Here is a 22,719-nt window from a genome sequence, read left to right as displayed (position 1 = left end):
TAACACACATAACAAACAAAAAAAAACACAGACAAATGCTCAAAATGAGAAAAGAAACACACAAATTAGAAAAATGAACAAAATGAATTTTAATTGAAAAATACTCAAAACAAAAACTACAAAATAAAGGTACAAAATTACTCTAAAAAACAGACAAAACAACAACAAACAGCAAAATGTCTCTAAAAACACAAAAATAGACAACAAAAACACTGAAAATAACAAAAAAAATACACTTAATGACTTTGAAACTTACAAAATGACGAGGAAGATCCACTAACTGACTCCAAAAACACACAAGAGGACATCAAAAATCCACAAAATCCTTGGTTCCTTCCTGTTCTAATGCTCCAATTCATCATTAACCTAAAGTGGCTCTCAGATTAGCCCCCACTTAATAATAATTTACATAGGGTCTGCTATCACTTTGTTTACATTCAAAATTCAGCCCCAGAACAAGTTATGTGGTAAAGGCTTTTAATGAATCTTCTATGAAAAAATAGTTTAGAAACGGCAATAAACCAATAACAGAACAGTGCCTGAAATGCTTTCATGAACAGATTTATTGTTTCTTTAAATAAAGCAAATTTACACAATCACCAAATTTGGCCATTTAATCACAAAAAACAAATATTCCTTATAAAACTGTATTCATTCAGATTGCGATCTTCATATATCCTCAAACATTGTGTTTTTCATTTTACGGATAGAAAAAAAAAAAAAATCATACCAAAACTGAAACCACAACCATCCACAGTCATTGTAACCGACTGGCAGCCACAGAAATAGTCTTACAGACAGGTCCACGTTGTGTTACAGTGCTGTAGTCTCCTTCAATAGCAAGGATAGAAACAAGGCAAGGGGTCTTGTAAACAACGTTAACGTGTGTAGTATTGTAGCACGTGTGTAATAGGAATCACAATGCAGCACAAACACTAAAGTGTGCACCTTCAATAAACAGGAGCGCGGTGCAGTCTAACGGATCCAATCCAAGCCCTTTGGTTCAGGTAAGAAAGACGTTTACATTGCTTTGATAAATGCTCACTGATGTAGGACAGAGCAGTCGGATGTCGCCCAGATGAATGCACCAATAACGCCAGAGTGATGCACCTAGAACGCGTTACAAATACAGAGGAACTACTTCTCTGCCTTTGTGCAATAATTTGCATACACCAGTCACATCACGGCTGGGAAGTGTTCACACATTCCAAACCCATCCATACGTTCATCACACACACGTTTCCTGAAGCCTACGTGGGCGTTTCCTCATTGCACTTGTGTATATCTTTACAATCTCCAACAATCGCAGTGTTGGTGGAGTTTGGCAACAGAACGAGGTGTTTTAAGTTCAGAATAACACTGTCAGTTAAAAGCTGGCAGACACATCCAGACATATACAGACATGAAGTCGCTTATGAACTCAAAAAAAAAAAAACAACTCGTCTTTGTATGTCTGTCTCACAACGAAACACATGAGATTTATTAATTTTCTGCAGGTTTTCAGATTAATTCTTCCACATCAATCCGTTGGTAGGACGCTACCGCCCTAAAGTCTCTCCATCACATTCATCTTCACTTCACGCTCCAAATGCAACTGGTTCTTCATCATCATCTTCTTTGAAAAACTTTCCATCCTCCGTCTGTCTGGTTTGAACAAAGCAGCAGGTTGTTTATTGTTTTAGTGCCTTCGGACGTCGACTTGCTGGGAGTGAGTGTGTGTGTGTGTGTGTGTGTGTGTGTGTGTGTGTGTGTGTGTGTGTGTGTGTGTGTGTGTGTGTGTGTGTGTGAGAACCAACAGGCTTTGACTCCCCGTCTACATTTCAGAAACACTGTCAGGCTGGCTGGTGCTGCCCTCGTCTGGCTGGGATGTCTCCGACTCCAACGAAGGTCGGACGTCGGGTTCGTCCTGTGTGCGCGAGTCGAAGGCAGAGTGCATGATGGGCAGCCACACATCGTCCATGTTTGGCATTACCAGGATTTTCTAGACGGAGAGAGGCAACCACAGATGGAAAGTGAGTGTTAGATTTAAAATACAGTCATCGTAGCGTAAACTAGTGCAAAGCAGTGCCGACAACCTTAATAAGTCCCACAGTAAGAGCACACACAGAGGTTTCAGTGACCTCGACTTTAGCGCACACTTAAACACAGTGAGCCAAGCGGCACCAAAATAATTTAGCTTTCAAAATAAAAGCCTGAATATTAGAAATTTCATGGTATAGATGATATGACAATACAGCAGTATAACAAGTACCTCGATATCATCGTGGTTATGTCACTGTATAAAATAATGAGCTTAAAACTACGTTTTTGGGTTGGCTGTAGCCAGAGCTTCATTTGGGGCGGATCCTGTCAGAGCAAGATACGGCACCTACAAGATTTTCACCGGCACTTATTTGATTGGATTCTCATTTAGAAAAAAAATAAATTCCAAAATCTAAAAGTATGACAATAAATACTGTCAAAATAGTGACGTTCATCACTCACGTTATTGTTAGCATTGCTGTAAACTGTGTGCCTTCCTGTAAAACAGTGGGCTTTCCTAAAATATTGCAATAATTATTGTATAATAAGTAAACATGAGGTTACTACCATGATTATACCAAACCGTGTGTTTTAGATATAGTTACATCCCTACTGAATATACTCCTGTGATCTCAAACAAATAGCTGCTGTCTCGCCCACTGAGTGTAATAGCACCTGGAATTCCTTATCCAGCTTGTTCTCGATCCAGTCGGTAACGTGACCCAGAGTGACTTCTCTTTCACCCAGTTTTGGTCGAGCCTTGAGCTCCAGCTGAGGTGGATCCCTGAAGCCATACCTGCAACCACACAAGATACTAAACTGATTCAAACATCCAGAATAGATATGAAGAAAAAAACCCCAATAAATATCACTATCTACAACACGTCAAACTCAAGGCCCGGAAGCCAAATCCGGCCCAGTAGAGCATACAATTCGGCCCGCAGAACAAAATAAAAATGACATGAATTATTGTGTAAATGATCAAATAATCCAGTTGTAGATATCTCAAATTTACCAATTTAATGAAACTACAATATTTTTAGGGGATTGTATTTTTCCTGTGTTTATAACACATGATTGCAGTCATCATTTTTAAAATATAAGTTAAAAAAAAAAGAACCATCAATTTTTTCACAAATCTTGCAATTTCTTACAAATAATTCTACAAAATCACAAAACATTGGTGACAAAAATCAATATTTTTTTCAAGTGAATTGAACTGGTGTTGAAAACTAGTGCACAATGATGTTAAAATTGTTCTTCTTTCTCCCACCTAAAATATGTGGCCAAGTTGAGATAAAAATTATCTGTAATGCGATTTACATGGTGCTGCAATGTAAACACAGCTATTGAATAAGAAAGGAATAAAGGCTATTTAAAACACACGTCCACATAGATACAGTGGATACAGTGCAGAAACATGTGTAATTCATTTTCAATGTATTATTTGATTGTATTTTCAAATCAAATTATTTGTAACATTTAAGAGTTGTGGACACTTAAATGCACACTCCTCATTTGACCACAAGATGGCGCCAATTTAAAGGCAAAGCTTGATGGGAAAAGCAGCAGTAATTGTTTAACTGGTCATATGTGTGACCAGATGTTTCCCACGTACCAGATCCTGTCGGTGGGCGGAGGAGGGATGTTGACGGTCAGTGTTCCCTGGAGCTGCTGAAGCTCCACGGTGAGTAGCAGCGGCGTGTTGGACACTTCCTCCATCTTCTTCTTGATGAACTCGGTCTCTCTGGCCTTCTGGAAGTACTTGGATTTGGTGATCTTGTCCACAAATCGCATAATCTTACTCGGTTTGTGTCCTCCGACCAAACTGGATCCATTCAGAGGAGACAGAGGAGTTAAAGCAGGCCTCAAACACAGAAATATAAAACTTTTATTACAGCGGGGGCCGCACAAATGTGACTGTCCAATCCGAGGGCCACAGATTTACCAATGACCAATAAGATTGTTGAAACAGGAAAAAACAAAGGACTTACTATGTTTTTGGAGTAATTTGTCTATTTTCTTGATACACAAAAATTACTCCAAAACAGGACAACAAAATACACAAAAAGACTTTAAATCACACAAAATGACAAGATAAATGCAAAATGACTCCCAAAAACCCACATAACTACAACAGAAAACGTAAAATAACAAAAACAAACAAAATGACTCAAGACTTGCAAAAAGAACAAATATACACATAATGACTCAGGAAACGCACAAAAAGACAACAAAAATACATAAACTTACTTAAAAACACACAAAACGAGAACAAAACAGGCCAAACAAAAACCAAAGCACACAAAATAACAAAAACACACAAAAGAACTCCGAAAGCACATAAAAAGACAACAAAATGAATCCAAAACATATGAAATGAGAAGAAAAAAACAAAAACTTCAACAATTACACAAAATCACTCCAAATCACTTTGAATGTGGCTGCCTCTGGTTGGGTACCACTGCTCTGGATCCCTGAATCACCCAATTCTAAATGTGTGTTAGTGAATGATGGAAGGTCATACCTTTCAGCTCCAGCTGTGTCACTGGAGACCTCACTGAAGTCTTCTTCATCTGCTGAACCTGCACTGGAGGATTCGTCATCACTGTCTGCCAGGCAGTAAGTCCGCGGTCTATACCTACAAACATAGATTAACTTCAGTTAGCCTCAAGTCACACGGGCACGATTAGTTCTACAGATCTGAGGTTCTCATCTCATGGGGGAGGACCGACCGCAAGATGTAGACTTAAGACCGATCTAAACATTAATACAGGAAAGAAAAAACATTTTTCTTGGTTTTTATTGTCTTTTTGTTTGTTTTCAGAGTCTTTTGTCCAATTTTCTGTATGTCTAAACATATTTGGTATATTTCTTGTATTTGTTTTGGGGATACAAAATTAGACCGAGAATTAGCCCATTATCATTTATCGTATCGTCCCAACCCCAATACATATGCACTGATTTCAAATACACAAATAGGACAATTAATGTGATTAAATACTTTTCAATCAAATAAGAATTAAAACACCACAGTTAACTACTGAAAGTGGAGCAGGAACTCACCGAGAGCAGAACACATCCGTTTAGCAGCCAGAATCCAAAGACCAGACAGAGAACAGAGAACATACAACACGTAGAGGAAAAGTTCAGATCCCCACAGACACCAGAGACAGGTGGAAAACATGGAGGAATGATCAGTTAAGAGCAGGAAAATCAATCAAATCTACAGATGGGTGCACAGCACGCTTAGTACAGACGGAGCTTCATCGCTCACATCTTACCCGTCTTTGCCGAACTCCTCTTTGATCTCGTCCTCCTTTCCCAGACGATTGAGGATCATCTTGGTTTCCAGAGTCATCAGGAAGGAGCCTTGGTAGGAAACTTCCAGGTCGAACCACAAACCTGGGAACAAAACCAAACAAGAACAAAAAAATCTGTGAGGAAACGCTCAGAATTATGTAAACGAAGCAGGAATGGTTCCCACTGACGTCTTCATTTCAGTATCATCCTACTACTAGAAGTACTGTAGTACAAATACAAGTAAGTCATACATAAAATACTCAAGTGCAAGTAAAAAGTAGCTCAATTAAAAAGTACTCAAAGTGAAAGTCACTCATTACTTTCACCCCCCTCCCCACGTTTATTTTGGTAATAAATCTAGCCACGGTTCTCTTGCAGACACTAAACATCTCGTGTATAAACTTAAAAATGGAAAAGACCAAATCTTGCACAATTGGAATTTTATTTATTTTCCACAAAGGAATCTTCATAAAATAAAAAGGTTTGTTTTTTATTTGAAAAAGATTTGAACATTTTGACAAAGTTTTTATTGGAATTTTTTAAGTATGTGATGTAAACAAATGGTTGTGTGTGTGTCTCTGTGCATGTGTGTTTGTGTGCGCGAGAGTGAATTAGGTAGAGACGTAGAGCAAGTTTAAAGGTTAAGTTCAGATCAAGCAGGAAATACAGGACTGACAAGACGAGTAGAGAACAAACATCATTAGTATGAGAAGAGTGTGGAGAGAACTAAACACGACCGTTCTGTAAAAACCTGCAGACTTTGCAGGTTCTCCACCATTTTTATGCAATCGGGGGAATTATTAATTTACCAAGTTCCTCATTGTAATCTCTGTGTGCTAGCTTCTGCCCCCTACTGATACAGGCTTCTATCTTATTGCATGGTCTGTGAATGACACTGGTTTTAATCTGTGGGAGAATAATTAAAGTAATGATGGACTGAATACATTTTAAAAGAAATGCCTGATGGTTTCTCATGGCACTCTAAGCAGTGGAAAAACACTGAATTATGGGTAAGCTGTAACAATGTGAAACCATCTTAATCTGCTTATCAAATGCCGCAACATACTCGTATAATACACAGCTGGGTGGAGTTTGCATGTTCAGTAGATTAGCGAGAAAATTAGCATCGGTTTGGTTCAGACTCATCATGTTTGCACTTGTAGGAAGTGTCAGGCAACTGACCAGAGGGGCAACGTTTCAGTTTCAAAATAAAAGCCTCAGAGAAACCCCGTAGCAAAACACTTAAATCTGTGTTTTTAATGTTTAATGTAATTCAGTAATTTACTAAAAATAAATCTTTTGAAAGTTTTAAAGGCTGTTTTCTATTTCAATTTACTAGTTTAACTGCTTTGTTGATTTATCAGTCAGGGTTTTAGTAATAATAATGATGATAATAATAATAATAATAATAATAATAATAATAATAATAATAATAATAATAATAATAATAATAATAATAATAATAATAGAAAGCAGTCTCAACTCATTAGATCCAATTCCTTTAGAGCTTCTCTATTAGGAATTTGCAGCTAAAAAGCCTTATGAAAATGAATCTCTCCTTCAAAGAAAGCAGAATTCATCCTGGGCTGCACACATTTGTAGTTAATGAGAGATGATAATAAAAAAAGAAGCCAATGATGCATGTTTCTCCATCGATCCACTGCACTCAGCAGGATTTTTCCAGGAAGTCTGAGGTGAGACGAGATGAAGGCAAAACTGGTAGAAAAATTACTGTACTGATCATTTCCATGGCTACCACTTTAAGCCATGAATGCACGTTAGATGATCGGTCCAAAGCTGAATCATAAACTTTGCCACTAATTGTATAACAGACACAAACCGCGATGCAGAGAGTGTTGGTGACCTTATTCTGCAGAAGAACTTTGGGCCCCCACGGGTCCCGAAAAAACTGAATGAGTCACTGATCTTCAGCGCAATGAATAGAGCTTTTGTTTCACGCTTTCCCGTCTGCGTCCTACTTCAACCCCGTCATAGCAAGTTTGTTTTTTAGACGTTTGACCTCTACACATCACTACTCAAAGTGATTACAGAGCACCTTCATCGTGTTTCCAGTGATTTTTTTTTGCCTGGAAGTGATTGAAGAGGCTCTGTTGCCATCTTGGTTGGAGATGCAATCAATTCCAGCTCTCGTTACACGGTTACATGAGCACTGCAGCGACTCATCAGAGGGACTCATCTATTTTATTATGAAGATTTTAAAAGGCTGTACCTTCCAAGTGTTTGGATAAAAAAATCATACCAACGTTGACAAAAATGTTCATTAAGACCAAAACTTTCTGGTGGCAGAAAATGGACAAACTATCATTTGCATACTGTGACATCATGGATCACATCACTGTTTAACAAACCTAACCTTTGAATTCATCTATACATCGGGTGTTTGATTAGTTTTGATATTTTTGCTAAAGTTGAGTTCACTTTGCCAATTGCAAACCTAGCCATTTCAGTGATTATCTGCCCATTAGGGGAATATATTCAGTGTGTTTGAGGATAAAAGCTGATATAAAATACTCCAAAAGCATTTCCACAAATCTACAATTTCCTGTAGCAGGAATCATTTCAAACACAAACTAATCAAGTTTTATTCTTCAGTTTCAGAGCGATTATCTAAAGTGCATTCATGGGATTGGTTAGATATTACCGCAGGGCTGTCAAACTCATTTTAGTTTAGGGGCCAAATATGGACCAGTTTGATCATAAGTGGGCCAATTTTAACATCATTGTGCCCTAGTTTTAAATATCAGTCCCTGCAGGAGCTTTACTTAAAAAGTACTGATTTGATAACCACAATATTCCTCTAAATTACACAAAAATTGAACTTGTTTGTGAGAAATTGCAAGACTTGTGGAAATATTTAGAGTTCTTTCCACAATTAGCAGTCAAAAATGACAAAGTAAAACTGAAAGCCCCTAAAAATATTGCAGAGTTTCATTAAATTGGTAAATTTGAGATATCTACTACTGGATAATTTGGTAATTTACAAAATAATTAATTAATTGGCTTTCACTTTTACTGTCTTCTGCGGGCCAAATTGGACGCTCTAAAGGGCCGGCTTTGGCCCCCGGGCCTTGAGTTTGTCACATGGGCCTTAAAGGTATGGGCAGTCACTTCTTGCACCTCCCTGTAGGGGGCAGTGTTATGCATGTGGTGTTCGTTAACACAGGCGTTACTTCACAGGTAAAGAGCATGTATTGCACTCCTTCAATGGATATTTCACATTATTTATGATGCCGTTCATCATTAAAATCTCTAGTTTGCTCCACCACCATCAGTTGATGCAAGCAGCTACACAAAGTGTGACTCTGAAATGACAAATGTTACCTCGATAGTCAACGCTGGGTTTGGAAGCCCTGAGGATTCTGGGAGTGACCATGCCCATATCCAGTTCAGTCAGCGTCAGTTCTTCCATGAAGTAAGGCAGCTGATTGAGACACAAGTACACATAACAAGATTTAGAGGCTTGTTGTCGTTCGTGTGTGTGTGTGTGTGGTCTTACTGCATTACAATCAGTTTAAAACATCAAAAATTTGGGGGGGGGGGAAATCAATACAAGACGTTGATAATAGACTTGTCAGAGACATGGCGTATGATGATATATTGCTGTATCAATGGAATTTCCCCCACTGCAATAACACAAGTACTCCGACACACTGCTGTATAGAAACATAAACATGTATGTTCCCAATACTTTCATTAGCATATTTTAAAAGGAATCTAAGCATTCTGCAACCCACTACAAAATAAACTGTTACACAATGGAACAGTTTGGATGTGGAGCTCAAAGAGTCAAAACAAGAAAGAATCATTTATTTTTAAAAAACTGTTTTTTTGTTTTGTTTTTTTAACAATGCACCGATTTGAAATTTTGAACGTCCCATGATCACTTTAATATGATTCTATTTATTTATTTTTCCCACTCGCCTTTTTGTGAATACATAAAAATAAAAGAATCCCCATTGCCCCTATGCAATGATGCAATTCTTGTAATTTTACATTAGATAAAGAAAAAATAATTGACAAACTGAACTGAACTCAAAATAAGGTCAACATTCAGATGCCAAAATAGCTAAAACATGAGGAAAATGTGGAAAAATAACTCTTACCCGGGGTTTCCACTGGATACGTCTCCGCAGCGCCATGGCACCGATCCGGTATTTCACCGCTGTCCGCGGTCCGGTGATTCACACCGGTTGCGTTTGGAGTGCGCCGCGGTGCACTCCGTTTGAACGACTGTGACGTCACGAGACAGAGCAGTTCTCACAATATTTATATAATCACGCGAGAACGCAGTTAAATGTATGTGTTATAAACACAACAATAAACAGATAAACAGGTCAGTGTTCCTAACAAAAGAGTACAAGAAGGTTGGACTCTGGATTTGTCATAGCCACATTTTTTAGCAACAGCTCAACAGAGAAGAGATAAAACTGCACCAGTAAGACATGAACTAAATCAAAGTTGCTGCAGTTTGCAGTGTAGCTACAGTATGAGAGGAATCAATATAGTGGATGTGAATTTGTTTTTACACATTATGACGTTTTGGTGATGTATTTACTTGAAATATAATCTGAAGTGTTTTATTTTGAAAAGTAACCCGATATTTTATTGCGGAGTACGTGCTTAATTTCCTGTTTAGCGTCATTTTCTCTGTGCTGATTGATGCGTCGTGCTCCGGTGTCCACCAGAAATAGAAGCCCTGCGTATATCTGGCGCAGGGCACCGGACTACCGCATCTAGGAAGGAGCAGACGCACCGCAGCGGACCCGGTGGAAATTAACACAGACTAAAGTGGAAACCTATCAGCTCCGGTGACGTGGCGGTGACGTTACGCAGCGGAGCCGCATCCAGTGGAAATTGGGGGTTAGTTTGAGCAGATTCTGACACAGGAGAGGACAGCAAACATATATTAGCACCTAAAGACCAACATGGGTCAATCAGCTCAGGGTTAAACAAAGCAGTGAAGCTTGGCAAACGGTGGTCATTAATATATGGTACTGTAGATCATTGTATCCTGTGATCCCAGGATGAAAACACTGAATTCCTCCCATCATCTCTAACTGGTTGGTTCCACTCACCCTGATTTTGCTGAGCTTCATCTGGATCTTCTTGGACACCAACTCTCCCCAGTACGGCTCGTTCAGAAAATCCCAGAAGAGTCTGCCCAGTGCTGCGTTCACCCAGGCAACGGTGGATTCGTCCTCCTCCCTGGAGGGCGGAGCCTGAGCTGAAGAGGTGCTCTGAAGCTGAAATAAAACACGTAAGTTCCAAACACCAGGAGCGCACACAGTCTGTAGCTTTAAGAGTTCAGATACCTTCTTATCAGACCCAGGGCTGCTCTGTGGACTCTGCAGGACGGGGCTCGCTGCTGAAGGGCTGACCTTGGACTCTTTAGGCAGCAGGGATCTCATGTAGACTTTGTAGTCCAACAGAGGTTTTGCTCTAGGAGAGCTAGCCACTGCTGAAGAGGCCGATAGGTCCTTTGACTTTGTGGGGGAGATCAGAGTTTCATCCAAGCTCCCGTGGCTGTTGCTGCGACTGTGAGTGGAAAGAGCTTCCAAAACAAACACAAGCATTATTTTCACCCAACAGTGTAATGATTGGAGCATTTTCTCTCTAAAAGCTGGACTTTCACGCACCCATCCGAGGCTCGCTGGGACAAGCACCTTTCCTCGAGTCCTTGAGCTTTGAGGCAAAGAGAAACCTGTGAAACCATTCCTCCTTCTCCTTTCCTGTCCTTCCAAACAGGTAGAGAGTCAGGTCTACGCTGGAGGACGATCCTCGATCCGGTATTCCTGATGCTTCTTTGTCCTTAGTGCTGTCACTGGCTTCGCCCTTCTCACCTTCTGCCTTTGACATGAAGTCGTCCTGCTTGCTGAGGCCGATGCAGATTGGATACTTTTTGTTCCATATCCGCTTCCTGGCCAGATTTGGAGGTGACAGATACACCTATAGAAAAGTACAGGGACATAGATGATGTTCTTCAGTAACAAGATGAAAGAATTTAAATGAATTAATTGATATTTAATTACAATTATGAGGTAATTATAATTGTAAATCAAAAAATCGGTTGCTGTTCATTGTAATCATATTTGAATTGTAACTGAGTTCAGATAATTGACTTTGTAATTGTAATTGGCATGGAAATTCTATAATTTGTGTATTATAAATATAACTGTCAATTGCAATTTAATAATAGATGTATTTATTGGTTTATTTAACTGGGACAGTGTAAATTATTACTATTATTACAATATCCATACAGAAAATGTACCAGATTTAGCCAGAAGGCTATTTTTCATCTGTAGTCCCTGGACTATTAAACACAAAGGTTACAGTTCTATGGCTTAAACATACGTAGTTAACTATTAAAATGTGCATCATATCAACTTTTCCCACTACCTGTCAGTTCTCTTCAGGATCATTTTATCGTTTAAAAAAAGAAAATTGAAATCTAGGGGTGTACTGACTGAGAAAAAGTCTACACCAAAAATATTAATACCAATATTTTCATTGATTAGGAAGCCTAACAAGGTAACCAAAAGAGGAAAAACCAATTAGATGATAGATGATATTTTTTGTGTATTTTACAGCTGATTTAAGACAAGGATCAAAACTCAGCCATTGTCATAAGAGATGCTAACACAAGAGGAAGGTTTAGTGTTATGGGGTTATTTATGTCAGGCTCAGTAATTATGATTAATTTGAATTGAACTTTGGTAATCCAGAACATAATTGTCATAGACTTTGAGGGGGAAAATAATAATTGTAATTTTTATTGTAATTGGAAAAAAATGCCGTCATCATAATCATAATTGAGTTGTAATTGAACATGGATAATTTAAGTCTTAATTGTAATTGACCTCAACCCAGGCTGTGATCTTACTTTGCAGTTTGTCATGTCGTAGTACTTCTGGCTGATGTAAAAAATATCAGGCTTAGGCTTAGCTTCTTTGTGTGCAGCACGCCGGGGAATGTTGCGGTTGGGCTTGGAGAGACGAATGACGGAGCCCTCCAAACGGACGTACACAGACTGCGTGAGCATGGTGTGGTACGTCTCTGGGTCGTAGTTCTGTATCTCATTCATCCAGCCCTGAGGGGGAAAAAAGCGTTTTTTTACTAAGACAAAAACATGTAACAACTCTCAAGGTTAATACGGATTGTAATGTTGTGGAACTTTAAACACACAGATCTAGGTTGTGTACAGTAATAAACATGTAAGGAGAGATATTCACAAATTTCTTCATGCTGTACCTTGACATTGCTGTAATAATGATGCTGTGTACTCTTCTTAAGAAGAGTTTATTTGCTCAGCTCAGAGAATGATGTCATGTTATTCCATTAAACCGTGTTGCTATTTCCAATAAAGATCATTAATTTCTTCTGTGCTTATCTTGCCTTCGACACATTGTTTGCATTTTTGTATCGAAGAAGTCAAAAGGGTCAACCCCATCAGCTATTCTTTATTCAGCTACATACTGTTTTTTAATTAACATTAACGGCAATAAAATATCCTTGAATCCTTGACAAAACTGAAATAAGTAGGTCCATGAATTGTTTGTTTTTTTATAACTTGTAACTGATCAGTATACAAACAAACCCAATTAAAAACTTTCAGCATCACTTGTTAGTTGGTCCAGTTACAAAACATTTGTTAATCTTTTTGAATGCAACTACACAAAAGGCTAATTTAGATTAAAGACACTGCCCTTCAGATAAGTAATAAAATACTTCAAAATCTCAATGAATTGTTGTCCAAGTATGACTTAAAGGCTTCGGCTTCTACTTGCTAAGCATTGCCCACATTAATTAACTTTACAATAAAACAAAGCTCTAGACAAGATGCTTAAATGAGTCATTCCTACAACCAGAGGACAAACAATGAACATCCAATCATACCCTTTCCTTCGCCATCAGTAAAAACGGCCCAATGAGTTTTAAATTGTTGAAAACAGTAAGAAACTAAATTTCTAATTGTGTTTTCACTGACTAAAAATGAACAGCTTTTTAATGCATCCACCAGAATGGAATGACAACTAAAATAACCAACCTTATAGATCTCTGGCTCCTTGATATCCAGTTTGGAATGGTTGCGCAGCTTTCTGCGTCGTCTGAAATCCACTCCAGAAGACTTTGTTGAAGTTAGCCACACAACTCCAATGGCTAAGAGGAAGCCGAGGGCAATCCCAAGCAGCATTCCTCCAATGTAGATCGGAAGAGGTACCAGGAAGCAGCCATAGACAAACAAAAAAAGTGCTAACAGAGTAAAGACGGGTACACCCGATGCTGGCTGAGGACTCTCAGATTCATCCTCACTGTCTGAATCGACACTTCCATTTAATGGCACTTTAGTTGGACTAAATCGTCCAATCCTATCAGTCCCACTCACTACATTGCTCTGAGTGACCAAGTCCAAGTCATCGGTGGACAAAATGCAGAAGTCTTCATCCTCCTGTTTGGCGAGAGCAGCCATTGAGTAGGCGTCAAATGTCTTTGAGAGTGAAGATGACTTGATTTGGCTCTTTGTATCCACAGAGGGGCTGGCGGATGATTCCGAGGACTCACTGCTGGGACTGGCAGCATCCAGGACACTGCTGTCCTCCTCCTTGATGCAATAGTTGTTGTTGCTTTCCAAATGGCCGTTGATGGAAGCAACAGTCGACAGTTCTGTGCCACTGCTGGAGACCTTAGATCGATGAAGGCTGCTGCCCTTCTCGTCAATGATCTTGCTGAGCAGCTGGAGCGGTTCGGACATGGCTTCGGACAGACGACGCTTGGTGTCCTCAAGGCGCGCCTCGACGTCAGCGACTTTGAAGAAGCTGCGCGTATCCAGTGAGGTCAACGGCGATGAAGGCGCCGTTTTTGAGTCGGACGCTGTTGATGACGATGTGGTGGCGGACGGCATCTTTGACTGTGTGAACTGCTTGAAGAGCTGCAGGTTAAGGCGGTGCGATGTGGTGGAGGAGGAGGAGGAGGAGTCTTGGGACGTGTCCGAAGACAAAGATTTAACCAGTGATTTCATGAGTTGCCTGTGCCTTAAGGAAGAACCCAGACTGGAGGAGACTCCATCACGAACCTCCCCATCCGAGGAGAGAGATTTCACCATTCTCAGAAAAGGTTTATCACTTGAAGGAAAGCTTGAAGACTTTGTTGGAAGGGAGAGGGAAGCTGAGGCTTTCTCCACAGGTATATGATTGGACAAAGCTTGTGTGGGAGAGGCGGTAAGGCTGGAAAGCCGAGAAGAATCTGGAATACCACCAACTACACCTTCAAACATCTCCTCGTTTGCTTCTTCGGCTGTCACAATACTTGTGTTGTCCAAAGACGGTGAGGTAGCAGAGATGCTTCGGCTGGACAGCTCTTCCTCCTCCTCCTCTTCCTCTTTCCCAAGAGCAGAGAAGTGAATGGTGATGGCCTCGTTGGAAAGAGATCGCTGGACATGGAGCATGGGGACCATGGAAGGCAGCGGCCTTTCTGAGGAGGGAGTTCCATCTTCATGGCTGGGAAGCTGGCTGGCCATTTCAGGTTTCCCACTGAGAGGAAGCCTACAAAGACAGAAAGCACAATTAATTCAGGATGAAAGAAATACAAAGTAAACACAGAACACGAGCTCTCAATGAAACACAGACTTGCTTTAGTGTGAGAAATTCCAGTTTTGGAAAAACTTGTTTTTGGTCCTAATTTAAACATAAAATCTGTGTTAAATGTGATGGGAAGATTTAGTTAAATAAATATATATATATAATTATTCCCATTAATCCAAATCACCATGAGCCACAGTGAGAATTTAAAAATAGAACAGGGAGATTCCAAAAAAATACTACTGATTATGATGTCATTGACAAACAGAAACAAAAGCAGACATCTTTATGTTATCAGTGACACAGCTCTCACGCCACTCTCAAATGGTAAACCCCACGTGACAACAATCTTTTGGCACAAAGGGTGGTTTAACATCACATCCCAAGAATGATTCATTCAAAATATCTGTTGATAACATTAAAGTATGAGCATTTAAATAGCAAACACCAGTTTCAACTATGTTTCTAAAGGGACAACTGATATTTATAAATACACTCAGATCAAGAAAGGAGAATCACTGTTCATTATGACAGAACATTTTATTTAGTTTTAGTCATTCTCATTTGATTTAAATGCAACTTAGTTTTACACAAAATTTAAACATCAGGACTATTTCGGTTAAAGTCTAGTTTTAGTCGACTAAATGACAATGAGATTTTAGTTGACTAAATCTGTTACAGATATAGTCGATTCAAATATAAAGCTTAAGAGTTTAGGCATTTATCAACCTAGTAGTGGTTTGTATTAATGTTTGTAAATACACACAGATTTATTTGATGTGATCAAAGTGCAAAACCACATGACCGCAAACACAATCAGCTCACTTCCTATTGGATACCTTACCAGTTTGTCCCGCCTTCCACGCAACAAAAGTAATTTTTAAATAGTTGGATAACGAAACTTAGTCCTTTAGATTACGTCCAATGTGAACATTATAGTTCTGTTTTTATTAGTTAACAAAAAATATAACTACATTTTAACATGTTTTTTGGTCACATGTATTCCTTTTAATTACCCAAAGTCTCTTTTTTGTCACTTAAGGAAATGTAGTCCTCGAAAACTATGAGGAAAATTTTTGATCAGCAAAATTAAAGCTGAATGAGATTACAGTAACGACTTTCATTGACACACATTGAAGTCTGGAACATGGGTCACCAACACGGGGTCCGCGGGTCCCATGTTGCCTGCATGAACCATGTGAGGGGTCCTCAGGAGCTCTAGTCATCAATAAGCTCCATCTGAAATCTGATTCACTTTCCAGGATTCAAACTCACAAAGACAAATATAAATTACAGATGTAGTTAGTACTTTGTAGAATGAAATACTCCTAAAAAAGTTTTTGTATTAAATTAACCAACTTTACATGTTTATTTCCGCTGAAACATTGGGACGATTGTTTTTAGGTGTTGCAGAGATTGGTGTATGGTCAGTGGCAAGTTATATTTAATATGATATATTTTCAAAAATGCAAGGTGGAATTTGCGTAAAATATGACATAATTGTTCAATTTTACATGTTTCACAATTAGTTAAAATTGTTTGTTAGTGGCTAATAAAATAGGAACATGATTATTTCCTATGAAATGTAATGAAAATGAAACAATTGCATAAATTAGGAGAAATGTTTGATGTTGAAACCTCAACATTTCCTACCTTTTCAAGTTACTGCTAGCCTTCCTTATTGTCTTACCCTTTTTAGTAAGATATTTTTGTATTTAAAGTTAAGTTAAGTTATTTTCTAGCTGTTAGCCCTACTATACAGCACTTATGAAGTAACTCACAGTTTCAGAAAGGTTGGTGACCCCTGGTCTAGAACATGACAGGTAGCAGGGTTGGGGTCAATTATAATTGTAATTGCATAATTGATGATTAATTACAATTATGGTATAATTATAATTGTAATTTTAAAAATCTGTTGCTGCTGTAATCATAATGAAATTGTAATTGAGTCCAGATATTTGACTTTGTTATCATAATTGCTGTGAAAATTCTATAAAAATTGTTAATTATAATTTAACGCTAAACTGGGGAACCATGTTACAGCTTTATGTACAGTTCTACATACTGTATAGTTCATTATTAAAATATGTTTCATATCAAGCTTTCCCACATTTTACCATTTAAAATATATATAAATCGAGGGATATACTGATACAAAAAAGGCTCAGAATATTAATTAATTATCAAAAATATTAAAACCTATATTTTCATTGATTAGGAAACCTAACAGTAACCAATGGGTAGGAAAGAAATTAGATGATAGATATTTGTTTTTAGTGTATTTTACAGCTGATTTAGGCCACATCATCTTTAGAGAAGCTAACAGAAAGCTAACACAAGAGGAAAGTTCATCTTTATTTGGTAATTTTTTTCAGGCTCAGTAATTGTGACTAGAGATGTAACGATTCACTCAACTCCCGATACCATTCGATTCACAATACTGGGTTCACGATACGATTCTCTCACGATTTATTCTACAAAATGGGACTGTAGTCAAATGATGGATGAAAAATATTTCTTTATTTTTTTTGGGAAAAAAACTAGAAAATACTGTATTATTTTCCTTTTATTTTTCATTGTGAAAAGAATCCCTTGATAAACTATTCAAAACAATGCAATTTAACTAAAAATAAATCTTGAATGAAATAAATAAAGGAATAATACAAATGAAGAAGAAACATATTAATTTAAATTCTGGTTCTATAGTAAACAATGCAAAACTGCATAATAGTTATTTTTCTTTTTAAAAGTGCAACTGAAAATGTATTTTGTGCCTTAACAATTGGACTTTAAAAAAAAAAAAAGTCATTGCACTGATTTACCTCAGATATTTGTTTGGACCAGGAGAGGGCGCTGGTAACCCAGTGGTCGGTTGGCATGCAGAAATTTTTGCAGTGAAGAAGAGATGCTATGCTAGCAGACAGAGCTAATAGAAAAACGTGACTTTTACAGATATTCACGTAATATTACAGATATTCTTCGGTGCTAAAGGGGCAAGGAATCATTTATGAACATGTTTAAGAGTAGATGGCGGCCAGAAACAAAGTAGTAGCAGATTCCGCCCGCTGTGTACACTGCTAGACAAAAGAAGGGATAAATATAAGTACTGCAATTAAATTTTCAAAGTATTGATGTCACTCGTGATACCTATTAATCGATTTTTAACTGCCTTACGATTAATCGTTACATCCCTAATTGTGACTAAATGTAATTTAACTTTAGTAATTGAAAACTTAATTGTACTTGACTTTCTGTTAGGGATGTAACGATCGACTCAACTCCCGATACGATTCACAATACGATTCTCTCACGATTTATTTTACAAAATGGGACTGTAGACAAATAATGACTGAAAAATATTCCTTTATTTTTTGGGGGAAAAAAACTCGAAAATACTGGACTATTATCCTTTTATATTTCATTGTCAAAAGAATCCCTTGATAAACTATTCAAAACAATGCAATTTAACTAAAAATAAATCTTGAATAAAATAAATAAAGGAATATTACAAATGAAGAAGAAGCCTATTAATTTCAATTCTGGTTATAGTAGGCTATAGTAAACAATGCAAAACTACATAATAGTTCTTTTTCTTTTTAAAAGTGCAACTGAAAATTTATTTTGTGCCTTAAAGGGGACATATCATGGTTTTAAATCCTTCCTTTTTACATATAAATCATACAGTTGTGGTCTATATAAAGTGGAACTGCAATGCTTGGGTCTGAATTCCTCATTAATATAGCTCCACAGGCCCCTTTTCTACCCCTTTTCTGATGTGCGTCTGAGAGCAACTCGTTTTGGTGCGGTCTCTTTAAATGCAAATGAGACACTCCATACCCCGCCCCCTCTTCAGGTGACACTTGGTTCAACTCCACCCTGCTCGGCCATTTTTGTAGATTGATAGAAGAGATACGGCTATGTAGCGGCGCATAAACTTTTTATTCAGAGGTTATTTACAAAATGTCAACAAAAGAAGACTTGTCCATCCAGCCTTACATGTTCGAGCCAGAGTCGAACCCGGCAGAGCGAGATGAAAATGAAGATGATGAACCTGCAGAACCCTAACAAGTGAGCTAACACAAGCACCGAGCTAACGCTAGCGCCAAGCTAACGTCATGAAATGCATTTTAATACAGTCTTTTCAAAGACAAAAACGGCAAAATGAAATGACTAATGAAAACTTTAAACTTAAATAAATCACGTAGGCCATATCATCAAGGATCTAAAATGAGCACACAACGCTAACATATGAAGTCTGAAGACGGTGCAACTGCTAATGCTAACAAAACAATGACAGGGACGTCTTATCATCACACTTTTTAGCGTTATTTACAGCTTACCGAAGTGCTCTGTTCGTCGTCTCCAAAGATAGAAGGAATTGACCCCTCAATCAGACAAAGTCTTTCGGCAAATCCTCCTTTATACTGGCGGAGGTTGCAGAAGCAGTCATCCTTGAAGTGCTTCGCGCACACAAAAATGACCTTACCCACAGATGTGGGTACATTTCCGTGAAAAATAAAACTCAACCAGGCACTTCGAAAAGGTTCTGATGCTGGGAGACGGTGTAATGAAGCGTGTGGGTTTCTACATCCAACAACCGAACATTTTGACTTATCCTCTCGTAACTTCGGCATCCTTGAGCTTGGACTACAAAATAAAAGCGAGAAATAAAAATGGCGGATTGCTCGAAGTGTTGGACCTGGAGTTGATGTACTAATTTGGCAGTTCCGCTGCAAATACTGTGATGTAATAGTTCAAAAAACGTAATAGAGAATAGAAAAATCAAAACAGATTGAAAAATATGAGCAAAACAGAATATAAAGATAACTACGGAGCACCTGAAGAGACTAATTTGATTTTTTTCTGTACTTCTAAGGACTCTAAATATACAACAAAATGCATTCAAGGGCTAAAAAAGTGGATTTAGCATGATATGTCCCCTTTAATAAACAGTCATTGCACTGTATTACATCAGATATTTGTTTGAACCAGCAGAGGGCGCTGGTAACCCAGTGGTCGGTTGGCATGCAGATATTCTTGCAGTGAAGAAGAGATGCTACGCGCTAGCAGACAGAGCTAATAGAAAAATGTAACTTTTACAGATATTCACGTAATATTACAGACATTCTTTCTGCGCTAAAGGGGTAAGGAATCATTTATTAACATGTTTAAGAGTAGAAGGCGGCCAGAAAGAAATAGTAGCAGATTCCGCCAGCCGCCTACATTTTTGAACAAGAAGGATAGATAGAACCCTCTGCTGTTTGAAAAAAGTACTGCGCTTCAATTTTCAGAGCATCGATGTGAACCGTGATACCTATGAATCGATTTTTAACTGCCTTACGATTAATCGTTACATCCCTACTTTCTGTTGATAAAAATAATTGTAATTAGAAAAAAATGCTGATCACTGTAATTGTAATTGAACATGGATAAGTGAAAATGTAATTGTACCTGGCAGCCAACCATCACTCTTGTTAAAAAGTGCATCATAACGGGTACATTTAATAATGCAGTGAAACATGTAGTGTACATGTATTCTACCTTTAGAAATGTATGTGTGTGAAGGGGTTTGAGAATGTATGTGAACATATACATGTCAGCATATAAAGCACAGTACCATATCTGCTTGTGCACATGCATGTTTCCATAAGGATGGATGAATGGTCTGCATTGGCCACTGGTGTGGTGGAGCTTTATCTGAGGTAACATGAGGTCAAGCTGATTTCAACATTTCCACACTCATCTAAACTCCTCTTTGTCACATGCGTCACGAGTGAGCTGGATTTTCAGTTGGGCAGTGTGCCAGCCACCTCTGTCCTGAGACCCAATCTCCACAATCAGGCCTTTGTCGTCGCCCAACAGTTGGACTTGGCCTGTCTGAAAACACACGACTGATGGTGTGAAGCTGTACTTCACAAGGCAGCTTAATTAACACTCATATTGGTCTATCATTATGTTCTGAAACAAAAAACACGAACCGGACCTTATTTTAAATTAAAAATTAGACCCCAATATGACACGAAAACATTTCTCACATGCATGTTGGGACTATATGACACGTCACATTTCACAAGAAAATGGGTGACGGAATGTCTAAGTCTAGAAAACCATCAAATACAATACATTTTGCTTACGATCTCATTCAAAATCTGGCGCTCCATGATCAAACATGTTGCGCGGGATTTCGTGCCTGATTCTAATGGAATTTTGCTGAATGCATGCTCAGAAATCCCAAAAAAATATTGCATGAGGTTTAGCCACAAAACTTATTGGCTGATTTCAGAGAATGACACGCATCATTTGATTACATGGGTTGTATTTGAGGTTTTATCAGATGATTAAGTGTATAGCAGTGCTGTTCTCAGAGAAGCATGACTCTGCGTCACAGCACTTGAGCTCATCCTGCACGACTTCACTAAAATCTCCAGACCACATTCGGTCAGGAGCATGAATGTGACTCTTACACTGACCACGTGTCATCGCAGCACATTAACACTTTTACAACATGTCAGTAATGAATCATCTCATCATCTGCTGTGGATTACGCGCACACACACACATACATTTAACCTTCAGACCAAGTAAGAACTGGAGAAAACCAAACCCAACCAAACACTGATGGGAAAATAGTCCAAAACTGTTAGAATTAAGAAAACCTTTCAACTGGAACACAAAAAGAATGAAAATATGTCTGAAATTTAACTTAAAAAGTACAAAGTGCAAAATGTGTCTAAAATTTAGGGGATATTTAAAAAATAACTAAAATGTCTAATATTGGATTAAAATGTATGAAAATTAAATAAAATGACTAGAAAGTCTAAACTTGAAAAATGTGTTTCCAAATTGACCAAAAGATGATACAAAACAAGGAAAAATAAAAAGTCTGAACCAATTGTTTTGTTTTGGGTTTTTTTGTAAGTGTAAACCCTTAAAAAAACAATTTTTGCTTAAATGATTGAAAAATATTAAATATTTAAATATTTTTTAAATAAGCATAAATAGTCTAAAATTTAAGAGACAGATACAAAATGATTAAAAAGTCTAATATTGGATCAAAATGTATGTAAAATTCAATAAAAATGACTAGACAAATATAAGAGAAAGAACAAAAAAAACACCAGTGCCCGTATTCACAAAGCATCCTAAGGCTAAAAGTTAGTTAATATCACTCTTAGAAAAATCTTAGAAATCCTCGAATTTTAAGATTTTTCTTCAAATTTTTCCTTGTTAGGATAAAAGTAATTTTATCATCTTAGGCCCTAAGAGAGCTCCTAAGGTGAAAAAATGTTAGTAGTGGTGAGGAGGACTTTTAAGAAGCCTAAAAGTGTCTTAAACAGACAAAACAGAGAGATGTTCTCTTTATGTTTAACGACAGTGATTTGATAAGACGCTACAGGCTCACATTTATTATTATTATTATTGTTGTTATTATTAATATTATTATTTTAGTGTTTCTGGTTTGTTTTAGTTTTTTCACACTATCCACCAAGTTGTATCGTTTTAAACTCTAACTGGCAATAAAACTATTCTGATTCTGACTTTTCTCACACAGCGTAAAGTAATAGCAGCCTTGCATTGCTGCGTGATTTGCTCGCTCCCTTCTCTTTGTGCTGTAATCTACGTCCTCGCTTTGACTGCAGCCGGTAACGGTGCTTCATACTCGTATCTTGGGTCACAGGAGAGGGAACGAAGCATTGATTAGCAGGGCCAGCAATCACAGTAATCACTGACAGCTGTGTCTGCTCCACTATTACTGTCAAATATATAAAGTGGTAAAATTACCAACGTGGACAGT

At 37.9% G+C, this 22,719-nt stretch overlaps 1 protein-coding gene across 7 annotated transcripts in view; it reads right to left on the bottom strand.

Annotated features, from left to right (window-relative positions):
• Positions 1-22,719, bottom strand: part of LOC114463562 (testis-expressed protein 2-like) — a 55,974-nt gene that overhangs the window by 14,682 nt on the left and 18,573 nt on the right. For 3 of the 7 annotated variants that reach the window (XM_028447202.1, XM_028447215.1, XM_028447223.1), the window contains exons 3-13: positions 13,394-14,888; positions 12,230-12,436; positions 10,983-11,292; positions 10,659-10,897; positions 10,422-10,589; positions 8,668-8,767; positions 5,307-5,427; positions 4,550-4,663; positions 3,641-3,850; positions 2,698-2,818; positions 593-1,981 (exon numbers count right to left, since the gene is read on the bottom strand). In XM_028447202.1, the coding sequence (XP_028303003.1) occupies positions 1,814-1,981; positions 2,698-2,818; positions 3,641-3,850; positions 4,550-4,663; positions 5,307-5,427; positions 8,668-8,767; positions 10,422-10,589; positions 10,659-10,897; positions 10,983-11,292; positions 12,230-12,436; positions 13,394-14,863 (3,228 nt within the window). In that variant the 5' untranslated portion in view covers positions 14,864-14,888 and the 3' untranslated portion in view covers positions 593-1,813. Of the gene's footprint in view, positions 1-592; positions 1,982-2,697; positions 2,819-3,640; positions 3,851-4,549; positions 4,664-5,306; positions 5,428-8,667; positions 8,768-10,421; positions 10,590-10,658; positions 10,898-10,982; positions 11,293-12,229; positions 12,437-13,393; positions 14,889-14,972; positions 15,112-22,719 lie in introns of those variants that run through there. The other 4 variants (XM_028447232.1, XM_028447240.1, XR_003674106.1 and 1 more) reach the window with 4 other exon arrangements.

Source organism: Gouania willdenowi, chromosome 1 (assembly GCF_900634775.1).
Source record: "Gouania willdenowi chromosome 1, fGouWil2.1, whole genome shotgun sequence".
Lineage (NCBI taxonomy): Eukaryota > Metazoa > Chordata > Actinopteri > Blenniiformes > Gobiesocidae > Gouania > Gouania willdenowi.
The sequence above is the reverse complement of the archived record's forward strand: the minus strand, read 5'-3'. Positions and strand labels throughout refer to the sequence as shown.